At 54.6% G+C, this 17,803-nt stretch overlaps 2 protein-coding genes across 2 annotated transcripts; both read right to left on the reverse strand.

The window, feature by feature from the left end:
- Positions 1-1,415: 1,415 nt before the first annotated feature.
- Positions 1,416-1,796, reverse strand: LOC138645976 (histone H2B 1.1-like). Its single transcript, XM_069735454.1, has one exon. It carries the CDS (start codon positions 1,794-1,796, stop codon positions 1,416-1,418), a length of 381 nt encoding a protein of 126 aa, XP_069591555.1.
- Positions 1,797-6,748: 4,952 nt separating this feature from the next.
- LOC138646151 (histone H3-like) lies at positions 6,749-7,806 on the reverse strand. The gene has a single exon (XM_069735614.1). It carries the CDS (start codon positions 7,804-7,806, stop codon positions 7,246-7,248), a length of 561 nt encoding a protein of 186 aa, XP_069591715.1. The 3' UTR covers positions 6,749-7,245.
- Between the last annotated feature and the right edge of the window lie 9,997 nt (positions 7,807-17,803).

The raw sequence follows: 17,803 nt of genomic DNA on the forward strand, positions 1-17,803 counted from the left end.
CCCTACTCTGGAACCCTCTACCACAACACATCAGACTCTCACCTACCATGGAAACCTTCAAAAAGAGCCTAAAGACCCACCTCTTCCGACAAGCCTACAACCTGCAGTAACCACCACTGATCGACCAGCTCTACCTTCACCTACTGTATCCTCATCCATCCATTGTAGATTGCGAGCCCTCGTGGGCAGGGTCCTCTCTCCTCCTGTACCAGTTATGACTTGTATTGTTCAAGATCATTGTACCTGTTATTATGTATACCCCTCCTCACATGTAAAGCGCCATGGAATAAATGGCGCTATAATAATAAATAATAATATTGCCCGAGAGCCGCCAGTCCTGACACTAGATGAAGCGGGGGAGGAAAAGTGATAGAACAGAAGGACGATCAGTAACTGAGCAGGGATCCTGTGAGGAGGATGTGACGGCCGATAATGTAACTGCCTGACCTGTGAGATCCTGACACCACAGGGTAATGTTCTGAGCAGGGACACTCCGCAATCTTCTACACATGATCCTACATTTCCCATCACAGACCTCCTGCCTGCAGCCGTAGGACTGATCTGTAATGGGGAGACATGGTGGGATCTGCTGGGAAGGGCAGAATTGGTCTTCCCTGAAATGTCTCTTGTAGGATATGTCCCTGACCAGTATATCGTCTCCATAATACGGATTGTGACGGGAAAGGGACGATCTGATCGTCTCCAGGTCAGACACACGGGAACATCACAGCATGTGGAGAACACGAATCATTCTCTATATCCATGAGAGGAAACCGGAGCGGATACAGCGCCGCTAACCTGGAAATCTGCAGATTCCTGTGTGGGATGTAAGAGACCAATGATCGCTCAACACAAGCAGATTTCCCGATATCGGTCCTGTGACCAGGTGTTATATGAAGACAAAAGACGGAAAAAAGCGGGAACCGTAAACGTGTTACCATTGGAAACATTAGCTCCTCCCTCTGCTGATTGGCTGAACACAGGACGGTTGGGGGTTTGAATTTCCCGCCGCTTCTAAATGTAATGACGTCACTTACACTGTAAAAAGAATCCAGATTAGGCTCTAGATCAACTCCACCACAAATGGCTCCTGTTACCTGAGAAACGAGAGTAATGAACTAATAAACGAGACCCCAGAATGCCGAGATCTGTGCAGCAAGGAGTTAAATAAGAAGTCCCTGAATACACATCAACTCGCTGAGCAATGCCCAGATTATTCCTGAGATTTCCTCACCATCTCCCTCGTCACCAGGCGCAGAGCCCCGGGCGGAGCGAGCAGACACCTCGGGGAGACGGGAGAGGACACCGGAGCAGTGTGGGTGGCTCTTATAGTGAGGGTGTAGGTGGCTCTTATAGGGAGGGTGTGGGTGGCTCTTAGAAGAGCCTTTGGGGTGAGGAGCGGAGCACGGAGCCGATCACTTGGCGCTGGTGTACTTGGTGACGGCCTTGGTGCCCTCGGACACGGCGTGCTTGGCCAGCTCTCCGGGCAGCAGCAGGCGCACGGCGGTCTGGATCTCCCGGGAGGTGATGGTGGAGCGCTTGTTGTAGTGAGCCAGGCGGGAGGCTTCCCCTGCGATGCGCTCGAAGATGTCGTTGACGAAAGAGTTCATGATGCCCATGGCCTTGGAGGAGATGCCGGTGTCGGGGTGGACCTGCTTCAGCACCTTGTACACGTAGATGGCGTAGCTCTCCTTCCTGCTCTTCCTCCGCTTCTTGCCGTCCTTCTTCTGAGTCTTAGTCACGGCTTTCTTGGAGCCCTTCTTGGGCGCAGGCGCAGACTTGGCGGGATCAGGCATGATAACAACAAACCGGTCTCAGCACAAGTGAGAAGAATAATGATCCTGCGCCTCCAAGAGCGGCGGAATTTATAGCCCGGCCATGCAGATGAGCACTGCTGTCAGACCGCCGTTCTATTGGGTGATGAAGTCATGTGACCAACGAGAACGTTAGACGCTCCGCCCACTGCAGCTGATTGGTGGTTTCCCAAATCATTGCTTCATCTTTGCAGCGGGGATGCTGTATAGCGATGTAAAACCCTGTATAATGCTCTATACATCTAAATAGTGCTGTGAAGCTCCATATACCGCAGTGCACCCTCATATAGCGCTGTATGTGTTCATGTTCTATTTACCCTTCATAGTGCTGTTATTCATCTGAATAGTGCAGAGTACCCCCATATACTGCAACCTACTGACAAATGACTGTGCCACATTATGCAGGCAGTTACAGTACAGCGCCCGACATGTTACACTCCGTATAGTGCAGTAATATCTCCAGATGGTGCTGGAAACCCCAGCTAGTCAGCTGTGCCAGGACTGCAAACCCTGTGAATTCAGTGAGATGTTTCGGTAGTAGCCGCACCCAGTTTTCTAGGAAGAGCCGGCTTCCCTCAGGAGCTGTGTCCCCTGTATAAACTGCACTTATCCCTCCTGTGTGTGATCTCAGTAACATGAAGCCGGATCAGTCACTTCAGCCACGAATCTCTGCTCTGTGGTGACCGCAGTACAGTGGAGCACGGATCGTGTATAGTGACCTCTATATACCGCCTGGTGCAGTGTGAACCATCAGTGTGATCAGCGGTGCGGCTCTTAGGAGGAGGATGTGGGGGCTCTTAGAAGAGCCTTTGAGTGTGTGGACAGATGTGGAGGAGCGGAGTTTACAGTCCTGGCACAGCAGACTAGCCGCTTCCTGGATCTACGAGGAAACGGCCATTATCTGTCCCAATCACTGCACAAAGTCCTCCTTCAATAAGGGCTAATTTCCAGCTATCTGCAGATTATTCCGAGGCTGAGTTCTGCGAGCGACACTCAATTTGCACTGACAGTCTGGCGGGTGAGGGGTTAATCCCTGTCAGTGTTTCTCCTCCGCTCCATCTGCACAGGAGGCGGCTCCTCACTCACCCGCGTATTATCCTGTGCAGATCCCCTGTGGTGTCCGCGCTGATCCTATCACAGCCTGACTGAGACAAGTCTCCTATGTTCTGCCCGGAGCCTGATGTGACGCTGCCGGGTCTCGGGTGGGGGAAGTCGCCGCTTCTATAAAGCGAGTGAGTAGTGGGGGTCAGCACACACGGACACTAAGGAGTTAATGGGGGCGGATGTTCCTGTATCTGGGATTGGTCGGCGCCTGTGGATGCCTCTCGCTCATTGGCTGATTACAGATCCGTTGCTGGTTTTGAATTTCCCGCTCAATCGCTTTTCTTTGTCCGTCGGATTATTACCGGCCCCTCTGCTGGAGCGGCGATCGCTGTGTATACCGGTGGGAGCAGCTCTACCCCGCTGATAATACCGGGTCCTGTCCTCCCAACTGTCTGCCCCCAAACACGGGGATCAGTCGCCATTATTATTCTGAGGAGGTTATAATAGTCTTCAGAGGCGACATCCATCCGACACATTAGTGTCCAGGACTTGGTCATCACACAGGAGCCTCCGTACCCGGTACACAGGGCGTCCATCTATCCAGCTGCCTCTTACAGCCACATTCCCTGTACACGGATCTGATCAGGAAATTATCACTGCGGCCCAGTGCGGATATATATCCCCCATGAATCCATGTTATCTTTGTAGGTCAATGAGAAGAAACCGCATCACCCGAAGTCCGCGGTGAAAGACGGGGGAGCAGACACGGCCCCAGTATGTCAGGACCCGGGAGCATACAACTAGCACGTCCCAGGCTGAGGCCGGTACTACAGGCAGCCGCACAGGGGATATTTTGCCCTGCAGAGACGCTGAGCCGGATACTAATCAATCAGCGCCCAATAAGAACAGGATCTTAAATGTCTAGACAGAATATTAACCTACATTTGGAAACCGCCCGGAACACCCCCTGATTAGAGCTGTAGAGAGATCTGCTTCCAATAAGCCTTTCCACGTCAGGATATCCTTCGGAAACTGAATGTGTGGGAATATGGTTAAAGAGACCCTACTCCCAGATCATACACACACGGAATCCGTCGGGTACAAAACAGGATTTGCAAATAGGTCTCACAACCAAAAGCAGCGACAGAACCATCCGCCCAAAAACGGCATCAGAGGACGTTACCGAACTGCGGATCAGGGTCAGAATTACCATTCCCCACAATTATTTGGCCGATGGTAGTTTTCGACTATTCAGTATTCGGAGCGTAAATTCGGCACCGATGAGTGTTCTACTAACATTACAGCGACATCACCACAGCAGAGAAATGAGATCCTAGCAGTCAGGTGCAGCCTCTCACTTAGAAGATGTGGGTGGCTCTGAAAAGAGCCTTTGGGTTGTGAAGACAGAAGAGAACACAATTAACCTCCGAAGCCGTAGAGAGTGCGGCCCTGGCGCTTGAGCGCGTACACCACGTCCATGGCGGTGACGGTCTTCCTCTTGGCGTGCTCGGTGTAGGTGACGGCGTCACGGATCACGTTCTCCAGGAAGACTTTCAGGACACCGCGAGTCTCCTCATAGATGAGGCCGGAGATGCGCTTGACGCCTCCTCTGCGAGCTAGACGGCGGATGGCAGGCTTGGTGATGCCCTGGATGTTATCACGGAGCACCTTCCTGTGCCGTTTGGCGCCGCCCTTCCCGAGACCTTTTCCTCCTTTGCCGCGACCAGACATTTTCTGCAGTTAATGAGCAAAAACTGATTCCTGAGCCTCAGGGACTGCACCTTTATATGGAGGGAGAATGGACCAGAGAGAGAACTGCAGAGATGACGCACTTCCGGGACGGGGCTTACAGAATCTACATTAGCTCCTCCCTTTCTCTGCTGATTGGCTAAATACTAAACTGTAGGGAAGTTTGATTTTCCCGCTCATTGCTCAGTTTCTGCAATTATCTTTCCAGCTTCTATTATGTGTAATTTCCTTCCCTTATGATTGAGGGTATCCTAAATATTGTCATTACTGTTCCAGATCATGGTGGATCATATCTTCCACAACAGATGATGCCCCCAGTTACCCTCCACACAGTATGATGCCTCCTACACAGTAAGATACCCACACAGCAGGATGTCCCCACAGTTACTGTGTGGGGGTACAATACCCCCAGTAACTCCCCAAACAGTATGATGCCCTAAGTCCCCCACACACACACACACACTTTGATGCACCCACAGTTATCCCCTATACAATGTAACATAGTAACATAGTTAGTAAGGCCGAAAAAATACATTTGTCCTTCCAGTTCAGCCTATATTCCATCATAATAAATCCCCAGATCTACGTCCTTCTACAGAACCTAATAATTGTATGATACAATATTGTTCTGCTCCAGGAAGACATCCAGGCCTCTCTTGAACCCCTCGACTGAGTTCGCCATCACCACCTCCTCAGGCAAGCAATTCCAGATTCTCACTGCCCTAACAGTAAAGAATCCTCTTCTATGTTGGTGGAAAAACCTTCTCTCTTCCAGACGCAAAGAATGCCCCCTTGTGCCCGTCACCTTCCTTGGTATAAACAGATCCTCAGCGAGATATTTGTATTGTCCCCTTATATACTTATACATGGTTATTAGATCGCCCCGTCTTTTTTCTAGACTAAATAATCCTAATTTCGCTAACCTATCTGGGTATTGTAGTTCTCCCATTCCCTTTATTAATTTTGTTGGCCTCCTTTGTACTCTCTCTAGTTCCATTATATCCTTCCTGTGGATGTGATACCCCCAGAGCGTCCCAACCTCAGCGTAATGCAATGATAGACATTTGTTCATTTTCTGATGAAGAACTTCCATAAATGGAGATTTGGAAGGACGAAAGAAGCAAGTGAAATTAGAAGAGATTTCCCATCATTTAATCACCAGATGATGGTACTTCATTTATGCCGTTACCTCATGTACCAATTACAACCCAGAAAGACATTTTTATGCATTTGTTTTTATATAAAATATCATGCTTTAATGCAAAATTACAGGAACCTGCTCATAATTGTAAAGTACAAATTAGTTTGTTGGTGTTTTTTTTTAATTCATTGCTTTAATGTAAAAACTGTACAGGCAGCAAAAGGGTTAAACACCAGTGTAACTGAAAAATAATCCTTACTACATCGCCCTCTATAGTGCCAGAGGCATTTACCTTATACATTCGAGTATAATCTGAGATTTGCAGCCATTTTTTTTAGGCTGAAAGTGCCCCTCTCGTCTTATACTGGAGTCATTGTACCAGGGGGTCGGCGGCTGGCACATCATACTCACCTCATACTGGCGCGGTCTCTGCTTCTCAGATAGTCTCTGGCGCCTGCATCTCTTCCTGTAATGAGTGGTACCACGTGACCACTAAACAAAGTAATGAATACATACGTGGCTCCACTCCCACAGGCGTGGAGCGCATATTCATTACTTTAATGAGCGGTACCATGACGAACACAGGAACAAGTTGCCGGCACCAGAGACCATCGGAGAAGCAGGGACTTGCAGAGACGCTGCCAGGAGGGTGAGTATGACGGGGGAGGGTGAGCCATGCATATTCACCTGTTCCGACGCGTATCCGGGGGAGATTGCTAGTAGAAATTTTGCAATTAGCTCCTAGCTCCTCCCTTTCGTCTGATTGGTTGAGCACAGAACGGTTGGAGATTTTGAATTTTCCACTTTATTGTGCTCTTCTTTTCCCGCTTCTCTATTCTTCTCATCTCAGCGTCGCTTAGATCTGTTGGTTATTTTGATTTTTACTTCCATTGTAGTTTCGGTTGTTATTTTACAGCTTGTTATAAAGTAGAATAAAAAATACATTTTAAGGACACTGATCTACAGATAACTCATCTGATCCCCGGCAGTCACTCATCATTACACGTGGTGCCCGACTGGTGGCCATTACCGGTCACTGCAGAGCAGGGAGCTGTATGTAACCAGACCCCCGGCGGCACCAGCCACAGATAAGATGAGAAAACTCAAATATATGATAATTACAACCTAAAGCCGCAAGACTGCAGAGGCGGCACTAGGACCCCATTTACGTCTGCGCTGTACAGAAACCGCGCCTCCACCACCAAAGACCCGGGCTGTGCACAGCGCACACTTTACCCTGTCCTTATAAAACGTCAGTCATGTAATTGATGTCGCACTTTTGGACTTGGTGAGAATAAAGGATGCGCGGAGCGGTAACTGGAATATCGCTGATCACCTACAATATCGGACACAGCAGCCGGCTATTACCTTTCCTGACCGCGCTCCGTATATGGAGAATACGCGCAGAAGAGAGACCGTTCAGGACTCGGCTCATTTGTGGGAGGATTTGGTGGCTCTGAAAAGAGCCTTTGTGTTGTGGTCGCAGCCGGGGCAGATCTAAGCTCTCTCCCCACGGATCCGGCGGGCCAGCTGGATGTCTTTGGGCATGATGGTGACCCTCTTGGCGTGGATGGCGCACAGGTTGGTGTCCTCGAACAACCCCACCAGATAAGCCTCGCTGGCCTCCTGCAGGGCCATGACGGCCGAACTCTGGAAACGCAGATCGGTCTTGAAGTCCTGGGCGATCTCCCTCACCAGGCGCTGGAAGGGAAGCTTACGGATCAGCAGCTCGGTGGATTTCTGATAGCGGCGGATCTCACGGAGAGCGACTGTTCCTGGCCGGTAACGATGCGGCTTCTTCACTCCACCAGTGGCGGGAGCGCTCTTCCTGGCGGCCTTTGGGGCCAGCTGCTTGCGGGGAGCTTTCCCTCCGGTGGATTTACGAGCGGTCTGCTTAGTTCTTGGCGGGCACAGATGTGATGAGAGGAGCGGCGGGAGCAGGGTATTTATGCTCCGGTGCGCGTCCTCATTGGTCTCCGGGAAACACGCCCCCTGCGCTCCACTGGTTCTTTCATGAAAAAAAGAGGCCAATAAGGGTTGATATGTTTGACCAGTCATTGTTATTATTCCCGCCCAGTAACCCCGCCCCCTGAAGTCCCCGCCTCTTCCGTGATGCGTCTGTCCTCAGATCACTCATTTGCCGCTGCTGGAGCAGCTGATGTATCTGCGTTGAAATGTCCCCGTGTATAGCGCTGTACAGTGCAGCTCCCACATTATCGTCAGATCACACAAACCCCCCATCCTGAGACTGCGCCCAGCATCAGTTATATTAAAAACATTACAAGTAGGAAAACTGATCATACAGCTCTGCGGGGAGGAGGTGGTGGCACTGATCATACAGCTCTGCGGGGGAGAAGGTGGTGGCACTGATCATACAGCTCTGCGGGGAGGAGGAGGTGGTGGCACTGATCATACAGCTCTGCGGGGAGGAGGTGGTGGCACTGATCATACAGCTCTGCGGGGAGGAGGTGGTGGCACTGATCATACAGCTCTGCGGGGAGGAGGTGGTGGCACTGATCCTACAGCTCTGCGGGGAGAATGTGGTGGCTCTGATCATACAGCTCTGCGGGGAGAAGGTGGTGGCACTGATCATACGGCTCTCCGGGGAGGAGGTGATTTCTCTGATCATACAGCTCTGCAGGGAGGATGAGGTTATGGCTCTGATCATACAGGTCTGAGGGGAGTAGGTGGTGGCTCTGATCATACAGCTCTGCGGGGAGAGGGTGGTGGCACTGATCATACAGCTCTGCGGGGAGGAGGTGATGGCACTGATCCTACAGCTCTGCGGGGAGAATGTGGTGGCTCTGATCATACAGCTCTGCGGGGAGAAGGTGGTGGCACTGATCATACGGCTCTCCGGGGAGGAGGTGATTTCTCTGATCATACAGCTCTGCAGGGAGGAGGTGGTGGCTCTGATCATACAGCTCTGCGGGGAGGAGGTGGTGGCTCTGATCATACAGCTCTGCGGGGAGGAGGTGGTGGTACTGATCATACAGCTGTGCGGGGAGGAGGTGATTTCTCTGATCATACAGCTCTGCAGGGAGGAGGTGGTGGCTCTGATCATACAGCTCTGCGGGGAGGAGGTGGTGGCTCTGATCATACAGCTCTGCGGGGAGGAGGAGGTGGCACTGATCATACAGCTCTGCGGGGAGGAGGTGGTGGCACTGATCATACAGCTCTGCGGGGAGGAGGTGGTGGCACTGATCATACAGCTCTGCGGGGAGGAGGTGGTGGCACTGATCATACAGCTCTGCGGGGAGGAGGAGGTGGCTCTGATCATACAGCTCTGCGGGGAGGAGGAGGTGGCACTGATCATACAGCTCTGCGGGGAGGAGGTGGTGGCACTGATCATACAGCTCTGCGGGGAGGAGGTGGTGGCACTGATCATACAGCTCTGCGGGGAGGAGGTGGTGGCACTGATTATACAGCTCTGCGGGGAGAGGGTGGTGGCTCTGATCATACAGCTCTGCGGGGAGGAGGTGGTGGCTCTGATCATACAGCTCTGCGGGGTGGAGGTGATTTCTCTGATCATACAGCTCTGCGGGGTGGAGGTGGTGGCACTGATTATACAGCTCTGCGGGGAGGAAGTGGTGGCTCTGATCATACAGCTCTGCGGGGGAGAAGGTGGTGGCACTGATCATACAGCTCTGCGGGGTGGAGGTGATTTCTCTGATCATACAGCTCTGCAGGGAGGAGTAGGTGGTGGCACTGATGATACAGCTCTGCGGGGAGGAGGTGGTGGCACTGATCATACAGCTCTGCGGGGTGGAGGTGATTTCTCTGATCATACAGCTCTGCGGGGAGGAGGAGGTGGCACTGATCATACAGCTCTGCGGGGAGGAGGTGGTGGCACTGATCATACAGCTCTGCGGGGAGGAGGTGGTGGCTCTGATCATACTGCTCTGCGGGGAGGAGGTGGTGGTACTGATCATACAGCTGTGCGGGGAGGAGGTGATTTCTCTGATCATACAGCTCTGCAGGGAGGAGGTGGTGGCTCTGATCATACAGCTCTGCGGGGAGGAGGTGGTGGCTCTGATCATACAGCTCTGCGGGGAGGAGGAGGTGGCACTGATCATACAGCTCTGCGGGGAGGAGGTGGTGGCACTGATCATACAGCTCTGCGGGGAGGAGGTGGTGGCACTGATCATACAGCTCTGCGGGGAGGAGGTGGTGGCACTGATCATACAGCTCTGCGGGGAGGAGGAGGTGGCTCTGATCATACAGCTCTGCGGGGAGGAGGAGGTGGCACTGATCATACAGCTCTGCGGGGAGGAGGTGGTGGCACTGATCATACAGCTCTGCGGGGGAGAAGGTGGTGGCACTGATCATACAGCTCTGCGGGGTGGAGGTGATTTCTCTGATCATACAGCTCTGCAGGGAGGAGTAGTTGGTGGCACTGATGATACAGCTCTGCGGGGAGGAGGTGGTGGCACTGATCATACAGCTCTGCGGGGTGGAGGTGATTTCTCTGATCATACAGCTCTGCGGGGAGAAGGAGGTGGCACTGATCATACAGCTCTGCGGGGAGGAGGTGGTGGCACTGATCATACAGCTCTGCGGGGAGGAGGAGGTGGCTCTGATCATACAGCTCTGCGGGGAGGAGGAGGTGGCACTGATCATACAGCTCTGCGGGGAGGAGGTGGTGGCACTGATCATACAGCTCTGCGGGGAGGAGGTGGTGGCACTGATCATACAGCTCTGCGGGGAGGAGGTGGTGGCACTGATTATACAGCTCTGCGGGGAGAGGGTGGTGGCTCTGATCATACAGCTCTGCGGGGAGGAGGTGGTGGCTCTGATCATACAGCTCTGCGGGGTGGAGGTGATTTCTCTGATCATACAGCTCTGCGGGGTGGAGGTGGTGGCACTGATTATACAGCTCTGCGGGGAGGAAGTGGTGGCTCTGATCATACAGCTCTGCGGGGGAGAAGGTGGTGGCACTGATCATACAGCTCTGCGGGGTGGAGGTGATTTCTCTGATCATACAGCTCTGCAGGGAGGAGTAGGTGGTGGCACTGATGATACAGCTCTGCGGGGAGGAGGTGGTGGCACTGATCATACAGCTCTGCGGGGTGGAGGTGATTTCTCTGATCATACAGCTCTGCGGGGAGGAGGAGGTGGCACTGATCATACAGCTCTGCGGGGAGGAGGTGGTGGCACTGATCATACAGCTCTGCGGGGAGGAGGTGGTGGCTCTGATCATACTGCTCTGCGGGGAGGAGGTGGTGGTACTGATCATACAGCTGTGCGGGGAGGAGGTGATTTCTCTGATCATACAGCTCTGCAGGGAGGAGGTGGTGGCTCTGATCATACAGCTCTGCGGGGAGGAGGTGGTGGCTCTGATCATACAGCTCTGCGGGGAGGAGGAGGTGGCACTGATCATACAGCTCTGCGGGGAGGAGGTGGTGGCACTGATCATACAGCTCTGCGGGGAGGAGGTGGTGGCACTGATCATACAGCTCTGCGGGGAGGAGGAGGTGGCTCTGATCATACAGCTCTGCGGGGAGGAGGAGGTGGCACTGATCATACAGCTCTGCGGGGAGGAGGTGGTGGCACTGATCATACAGCTCTGCGGGGGAGAAGGTGGTGGCACTGATCATACAGCTCTGCGGGGTGGAGGTGATTTCTCTGATCATACAGCTCTGCAGGGAGGAGTAGGTGGTGGCACTGATGATACAGCTCTGCGGGGAGGAGGTGGTGGCACTGATCATACAGCTCTGCGGGGTGGAGGTGATTTCTCTGATCATACAGCTCTGCGGGGAGAAGGAGGTGGCACTGATCATACAGCTCTGCGGGGAGGAGGTGGTGGCACTGATCATACAGCTCTGCGGGGAGGAGGTGGTGGCACTGATCATACAGCTCTGCGGGGAGGAGGTGGTGGCACTGATTATACAGCTCTGCGGGGAGAGGGTGGTGGCTCTGATCATACAGCTCTGCGGGGAGGAGGTGGTGGCTCTGATCATACAGCTCTGCGGGGTGGAGGTGATTTCTCTGATCATACAGCTCTGCGGGGTGGAGGTGGTGGCACTGATTATACAGCTCTGCGGGGAGGAAGTGGTGGCTCTGATCATACAGCTCTGCGGGGGAGAAGGTGGTGGCACTGATCATACAGCTCTGCGGGGTGGAGGTGATTTCTTTGATCATACAGCTCTGCAGGGAGGAGTAGGTGGTGGCACTGATGATACAGCTCTGCGGGGAGGAGGTGGTGGCACTGATCATACAGCTCTGCGGGGTGGAGGTGATTTCTCTGATCATACAGCTCTGCAGGGAGGAGTAGGTGGTGGCACTGATGATACAGCTCTGCGGGGAGGAGGTGGTGGCACTGATCATACAGCTCTGCGGGGAGGAGGTGGTGGCTCTGATCATACAGCTCTGCGGGGAGGAGGTGGTGGCTCTGATCATGCAGCTCTGCGGGGAGGAGGTGGTGGCACTGATCATACAGCTGTGCGGGGAGGAGGTGGTGGCACTGATCATACAGCTCTGCGGGGAGGAGGTGGTGGCTCTGATCATACAGCTCTGCGGGGAGGAGGTGGTGGTACTGATCATACAGCTGTGCGGGGAGGAGGTGATTTCTCTGATCATACAGCTCTGCAGGGAGGAGGTGGTGGCTCTGATCATACAGCTCTGCGGGGAGGAGGAGGTGGCACTGATCATACAGCTCTGCGGGGAGGAGGTGGTGGCACTGATCATACAGCTCTGCGGGGAGGAGGTGGTGGCACTGATCATACAGCTCTGCGGGGAGGAGGTGGTGGCACTGATCATACAGCTCTGCGGGGAGGAGGAGGTGGCACTGATCATACAGCTCTGCAGGGAGGAGGTGGTGGCACTGATCATACAGCTCTGCGGGGAGAAGGTGTTGGCACTGATCATACAGCTCTCCGGGGAGGAGGTGATTTCTCTGATCATACAGCTCTGCAGGGAGGAGGAGGTTATGGCTCTGATCATACAGGTCTGAGGGGAGTAGGTGGTGGCTCTGATCATACAGCTCTGCGGGGAGAGGGTGGTGGCACTGATCATACAGCTCTGCGGGGAGGAGGTGATGGCTCTGATCCTACAGCTCTGCGGGGAGAATGTGGTGGCTCTGATCATACAGCTCTGCGGGGAGAAGGTGGTGGCACTGATCATACGGCTCTCCGGGGAGGAGGTGATTTCTCTGATCATACAGCTCTGCAGGGAGGAGGTGGTGGCTCTGATCATACAGCTCTGTGGGGAGGAGGTGGTGGCTCTGATCATGCAGCTCTGCGGGGAGGAGGTGGTGTCACTGATCATACAGCTGTGCGGGGAGGAGGTGGTGGCACTGATCATACAGCTCTGCGGGGAGGAGGTGGTGGCACTGATCATACAGCTGTGCGGGGAGGAGGTGATTTCTCTGATCATACAGCTCTGCAGGGAGGAGGTGGTGGCTCTGATCATACAGCTCTGCGGGGAGGAGGTGGTGGCACTGATCATACAGCTCTGCGGGGTGGAGGTGATTTCTCTGATCAGACAGCTCTGCAGGGAGGAGTAGGTGGTGGCACTGATGATACAGCTCTGCGGGGAGGAGGTGGTGGCACTGATCATACAGCTCTGCGGGGTGGAGGTGATTTCTCTGATCAGACAGCTCTGCAGGGAGGAGTAGGTGGTGGCACTGATGATACAGCTCTGCGGGGAGGAGGTGGTGGCACTGATCATACAGCTCTGCGGGGAGGAGGAGGTGGCACTGATCATACAGCTCTGCGGGGAGGAGGTGGTGGCACTGATCATACAGCTCTGCGGGGAGGAGGTGGTGGCACTGATCATACAGCTCTGCGAGGAGGAAGTGGTGGCACTGATCATACAGCTCTGCGGGGAGGAGGTGGTGGCACTGATCGTACAGCTCTGCGTGGAGGAGGTGGTGGCAATGATCATACAGCTCTGCAGGGAGGAGGTGATGGCACTGATCATACAGCTCTGCGGGGAGAAGGTGTTGGCACTGATCATACAGCTCTCCGGGGAGGAGGTGATTTCTCTGATCATACAGCTCTGCAGGGAGGAGGAGGTTATGGCTCTGATCATACAGGTCTGAGGGGAGTAGGTGGTGGCTCTGATCATACAGCTCTGCGGGGAGAGGGTGGTGGCACTGATCATACAGCTCTGCGGGGAGGAGGTGATGGCTCTAATCCTACAGCTCTGCGAGGAGAATGTGGTGGCTCTGATCATACAGCTCTGCGGGGAGTAGGTGGTGGCACTGATCATACGCCTCTCCGGGGAGGAGGTGATTTCTCTGATCATACAGCTCTGCAGGGAGGATGTGGTGGCTCTGATCATACAGCTCTGCGGAGAGGAGGTGGTGGCTCTGATCATGCAGCTCTGCGGGGAGGAGGTGGTGGCACTGATCATACAGCTGTGCGGGGAGGAGGTGGTGGCACTGATCATACAGCTCTGCGGGGAGGAGGTGGTGGTACTGATCATACAGCTGTGCGGGGAGGAGGTGATTTCTCTGATCATACAGCTCTGCAGGGAGGAGGTGGTGGCTCTGATCATACAGCTCTGCGGGGAGGAGGTGATGGCACTGATCATACAGCTCTGCGGGGAGGAGGTGGTGGCACTGATCATACAGCTCTGCAGGGAGGAGGTGGTGGCACTGATCATGCAGCTCTGCGGGGAGGAGGAGGTGGCACTGATCATACAGCTCTGCGGGGAGGAGGTGGTGGCACTGATCATACAGCTCTGCGGGGAGGAGGTGGTGGCACTGATCATACAGCTCTGCGGGGAGGAGGTGGTGGCACTGATCATACAGCTCTGCGGGGAGGAGGTGGTGGCACTGATCATACAGCTCTGCGGGGAGGAGGTGATTTCTCTGATCATACAGCTCTGCAGGGAGGAGGTGGTGGCTCTGATCATACAGCTCTGCGGGGAGGAGGTGGTGGCTCTGATCATACAGCTCTGCGGGGAGGAGGTGGTGGTACTGATCATACAGCTGTGCGGGGAGGAGGTGATTTCTCTGATCATACAGCTCTGCAGGGAGGAGGTGGTGGCTCTGATCATACAGCTCTGCGGGGAGGAGGTGGTGGCTCTGATCATACAGCTCTGCGGGGAGGAGGAGGTGGCACTGATCATACAGCTCTGCGGGGAGGAGGTGGTGGCACTGATCATACAGCTCTGCGGGGAGGAGGTGGTGGCACTGATCATACAGCTCTGCGGGGAGGAGGTGGTGGCACTGATCATACAGCTCTGCGGGGAGGAGGAGGTGGCTCTGATCATACAGCTCTGCGGGGAGGAGGTGGTGGCTCTGATCATACAGCTCTGCGGGGAGGAGGTGGTGGCTCTGATCATACAGCTCTGCGGGGAGGAGGTGGTGGTACTGATCATACAGCTGTGCGGGGAGGATGTGATTTCTCTGATCATACAGCTCTGCAGGGAGGAGGTGGTGGCTCTGATCATACAGCTCTGCGGGGAGGAGGAGGTGGCACTGATCATACAGCTCTGCGGGGAGGAGGTGGTGGCACTGATCATACAGCTCTGCGGGGAGGAGGTGGTGGCACTGATCATACAGCTCTGCGGGGAGGAGGTGGTGGCACTGATCATACAGCTCTGCGGGGAGGAGGAGGTGGCACTGATCATACAGCTCTGCGGGGAGGAGCTGGTGGCACTGATCATACAGCTCTGCGGGGAGGAGGTGGTGGCACTGATCATACAGCTCTGCAGGGAGGAGGTGGTGGCACTGATCATACAGCTCTGCGGGGAGAAGGTGTTGGCACTGATCATACAGCTCTCCGGGGAGGAGGTGATTTCTCTGATCATACAGCTCTGCAGGGAGGAGGAGGTTATGGCTCTGATCATACAGGTCTGAGGGGAGTAGGTGGTGGCTCTGATCATACAGCTCTGCGGGGAGAGGGTGGTGGGACTGATCATACAGCTCTGCGGGGAGGAGCTGATGGCTCTGATCCTACAGCTCTGCGGGGAGAATGTGGTGGCTCTGATCATACAGCTCTGCGGGGAGAAGGTGGTGGCACTGATCATACGGCTCTCCGGGGAGGAGGTGATTTCTCTGATCATACAGCTCTGCAAGGAGGAGGTGGTGGCTCTGATCATACAGCTCTGCGGGGAGGAGGTGGTGGCTCTGATCATGCAGCTCTGCGGGGAGGAGGTGGTGGCACTGATCATACAGCTGTGCGGGGAGGAGGTGGTGGCACTGATCATACAGCTCTGCGGGGAGGAGGTGGTGGTACTGATCATACAGCTGTGCGGGGAGGAGGTGATTTCTCTGATCATACAGCTCTGCAGGGAGGAGGTGGTGGCTCTGATCATACAGCTCTGCGGGGAGGAGGAGGTGGCACTGATCATATAGCTCTGCGGGGAGGAGGTGGTGGCACTGATCATACAGCTCTGCGGGGGAGAAGGTGGTGGCACTGATCATACAGCTCTTCGGGGTGGAGGTGATTTCTCTGATCATACAGCTCTGCAGGGAGGAGTAGGTGGTGGCACTGATGATACAGCTCTGCGGGGAGGAGGTGGTGGCACTGATCATACAGCTCTGCGGGGAGGAGGTGGTGGCTCTGATCATACAGCTCTGCGGGGAGGAGGTGGTGGCTCTGATCATGCAGCTCTGCGGGGAGGAGGTGGTGGCACTGATCATACAGCTCTGCGGGGAGGAGGTGGTGGCTCTGATCATACAGCTCTGCGGGGAGGAGGTGGTGGTACTGATCATACAGCTGTGCGGGGAGGAGGTGATTTCTCTGATCATACAGCTCTGCAGGGAGGAGGTGGTGGCTCTGATCATACAGCTCTGCAGGGAGGAGGAGGTGGCACTGATCATACAGCTCTGCGGGGAGGAGGTGGTGGCACTGATCATACAGCTCTGCGGGGAGGAGGTGGTGTCACTGATCATACAGCTCTGCGGGGAGGAGGTGGTGGCACTGATCATACAGCTCTGCGGGGAGGAGGAGGTGGCACTGATCATACAGCTCTGCGGGGAGGAGGTGGTGGCACTGTTCATACAGCTCTGCGGGGAGGAGGTGGTGGCACTGACCATACAGCTCTGCGGGGAGGAGGTGGTGGCACTGATCATACAGCTCTGCGGGGAGGAGGTGGTGGCACTGATCATACAGCTCTGCGGGGAGGAGGTGGTGGCACTGATCGTACAGCTCTGCGGGGAGGAGGTGGTGGCACTGATCCTACAGCTCTGCAGGGAGGAGGTGGTGGCACTGATCCTACAGCTCTGCGGGGAGAATGTGGTGGCTCTGATCATACAGCTCTGCGGGGAGAAGGTGGTGGCACTGATCATACGGCTCTCCGGAGAGGAGGTGATTTCTCTGATCATACAGCTCTGCAGGGAGGAGGTGGTGGCTCTGATCATACAGCTCTGCGGGGAGGAGGTGGTGGCTCTGATCATGCAGCTCTGCGGGGAGGAGGTGGTGGCACTGATCATACAGCTGTGCGGGGAGGAGGTGGTGGCACTGATCATACAGCTGTGCGGGGAGGAGGTGGTGGCACTGATCATACAGCTGTGCGGGGAGGAGGTGGTGGCACTGATCATACAGCTCTGCGGGGAGGAGGTGGTGGTGCTGAACATACAGCTGTGCGGGGAGGAGGTGATTTCTCTGATCATACAGCTCTGCAGGGAGGAGGTGGTGGTACTTATCATACAGCTGTGCGGGGAGGAGGTGATTTCTCTGATCATACAGCTCTGCAGGGAGGAGGTGGTGGCACTGATCATACAGCTCTGCGGGGAGGAGATGGTGGCACTGATCATACAGCTCTGCGGGGAGGAGGTGGTGGCACTGATCATACAGCTCTGCGGGGAGGAGGTGGTGGCACTGATCATACAGCTCTGCGGGGAGGAGGTAACATAGTAACATAGTAACATAGTTAGTAAGGCCGAAAAAAGACATTTGTCCATCCAGTTCAGCCTATATTCCATCATAATAAATACCCAGATCTACGTCCTTCTACAGAACCTAATAATTGTATGATACAATATTGTTCTGCTCCAGGAAGACATCCAGGCCTCTCTTGAACCCCTCGACTGAGTTCGCCATCACCACCTCCTCAGGCAAGCAATTCCAGATTCTCACTGCCCTAACAGTAAAGAATCCTC

This window comes from Ranitomeya imitator, chromosome 7 (genome assembly GCF_032444005.1).
Source record: "Ranitomeya imitator isolate aRanImi1 chromosome 7, aRanImi1.pri, whole genome shotgun sequence".
Taxonomy (NCBI): Eukaryota; Metazoa; Chordata; class Amphibia; order Anura; family Dendrobatidae; genus Ranitomeya; species Ranitomeya imitator.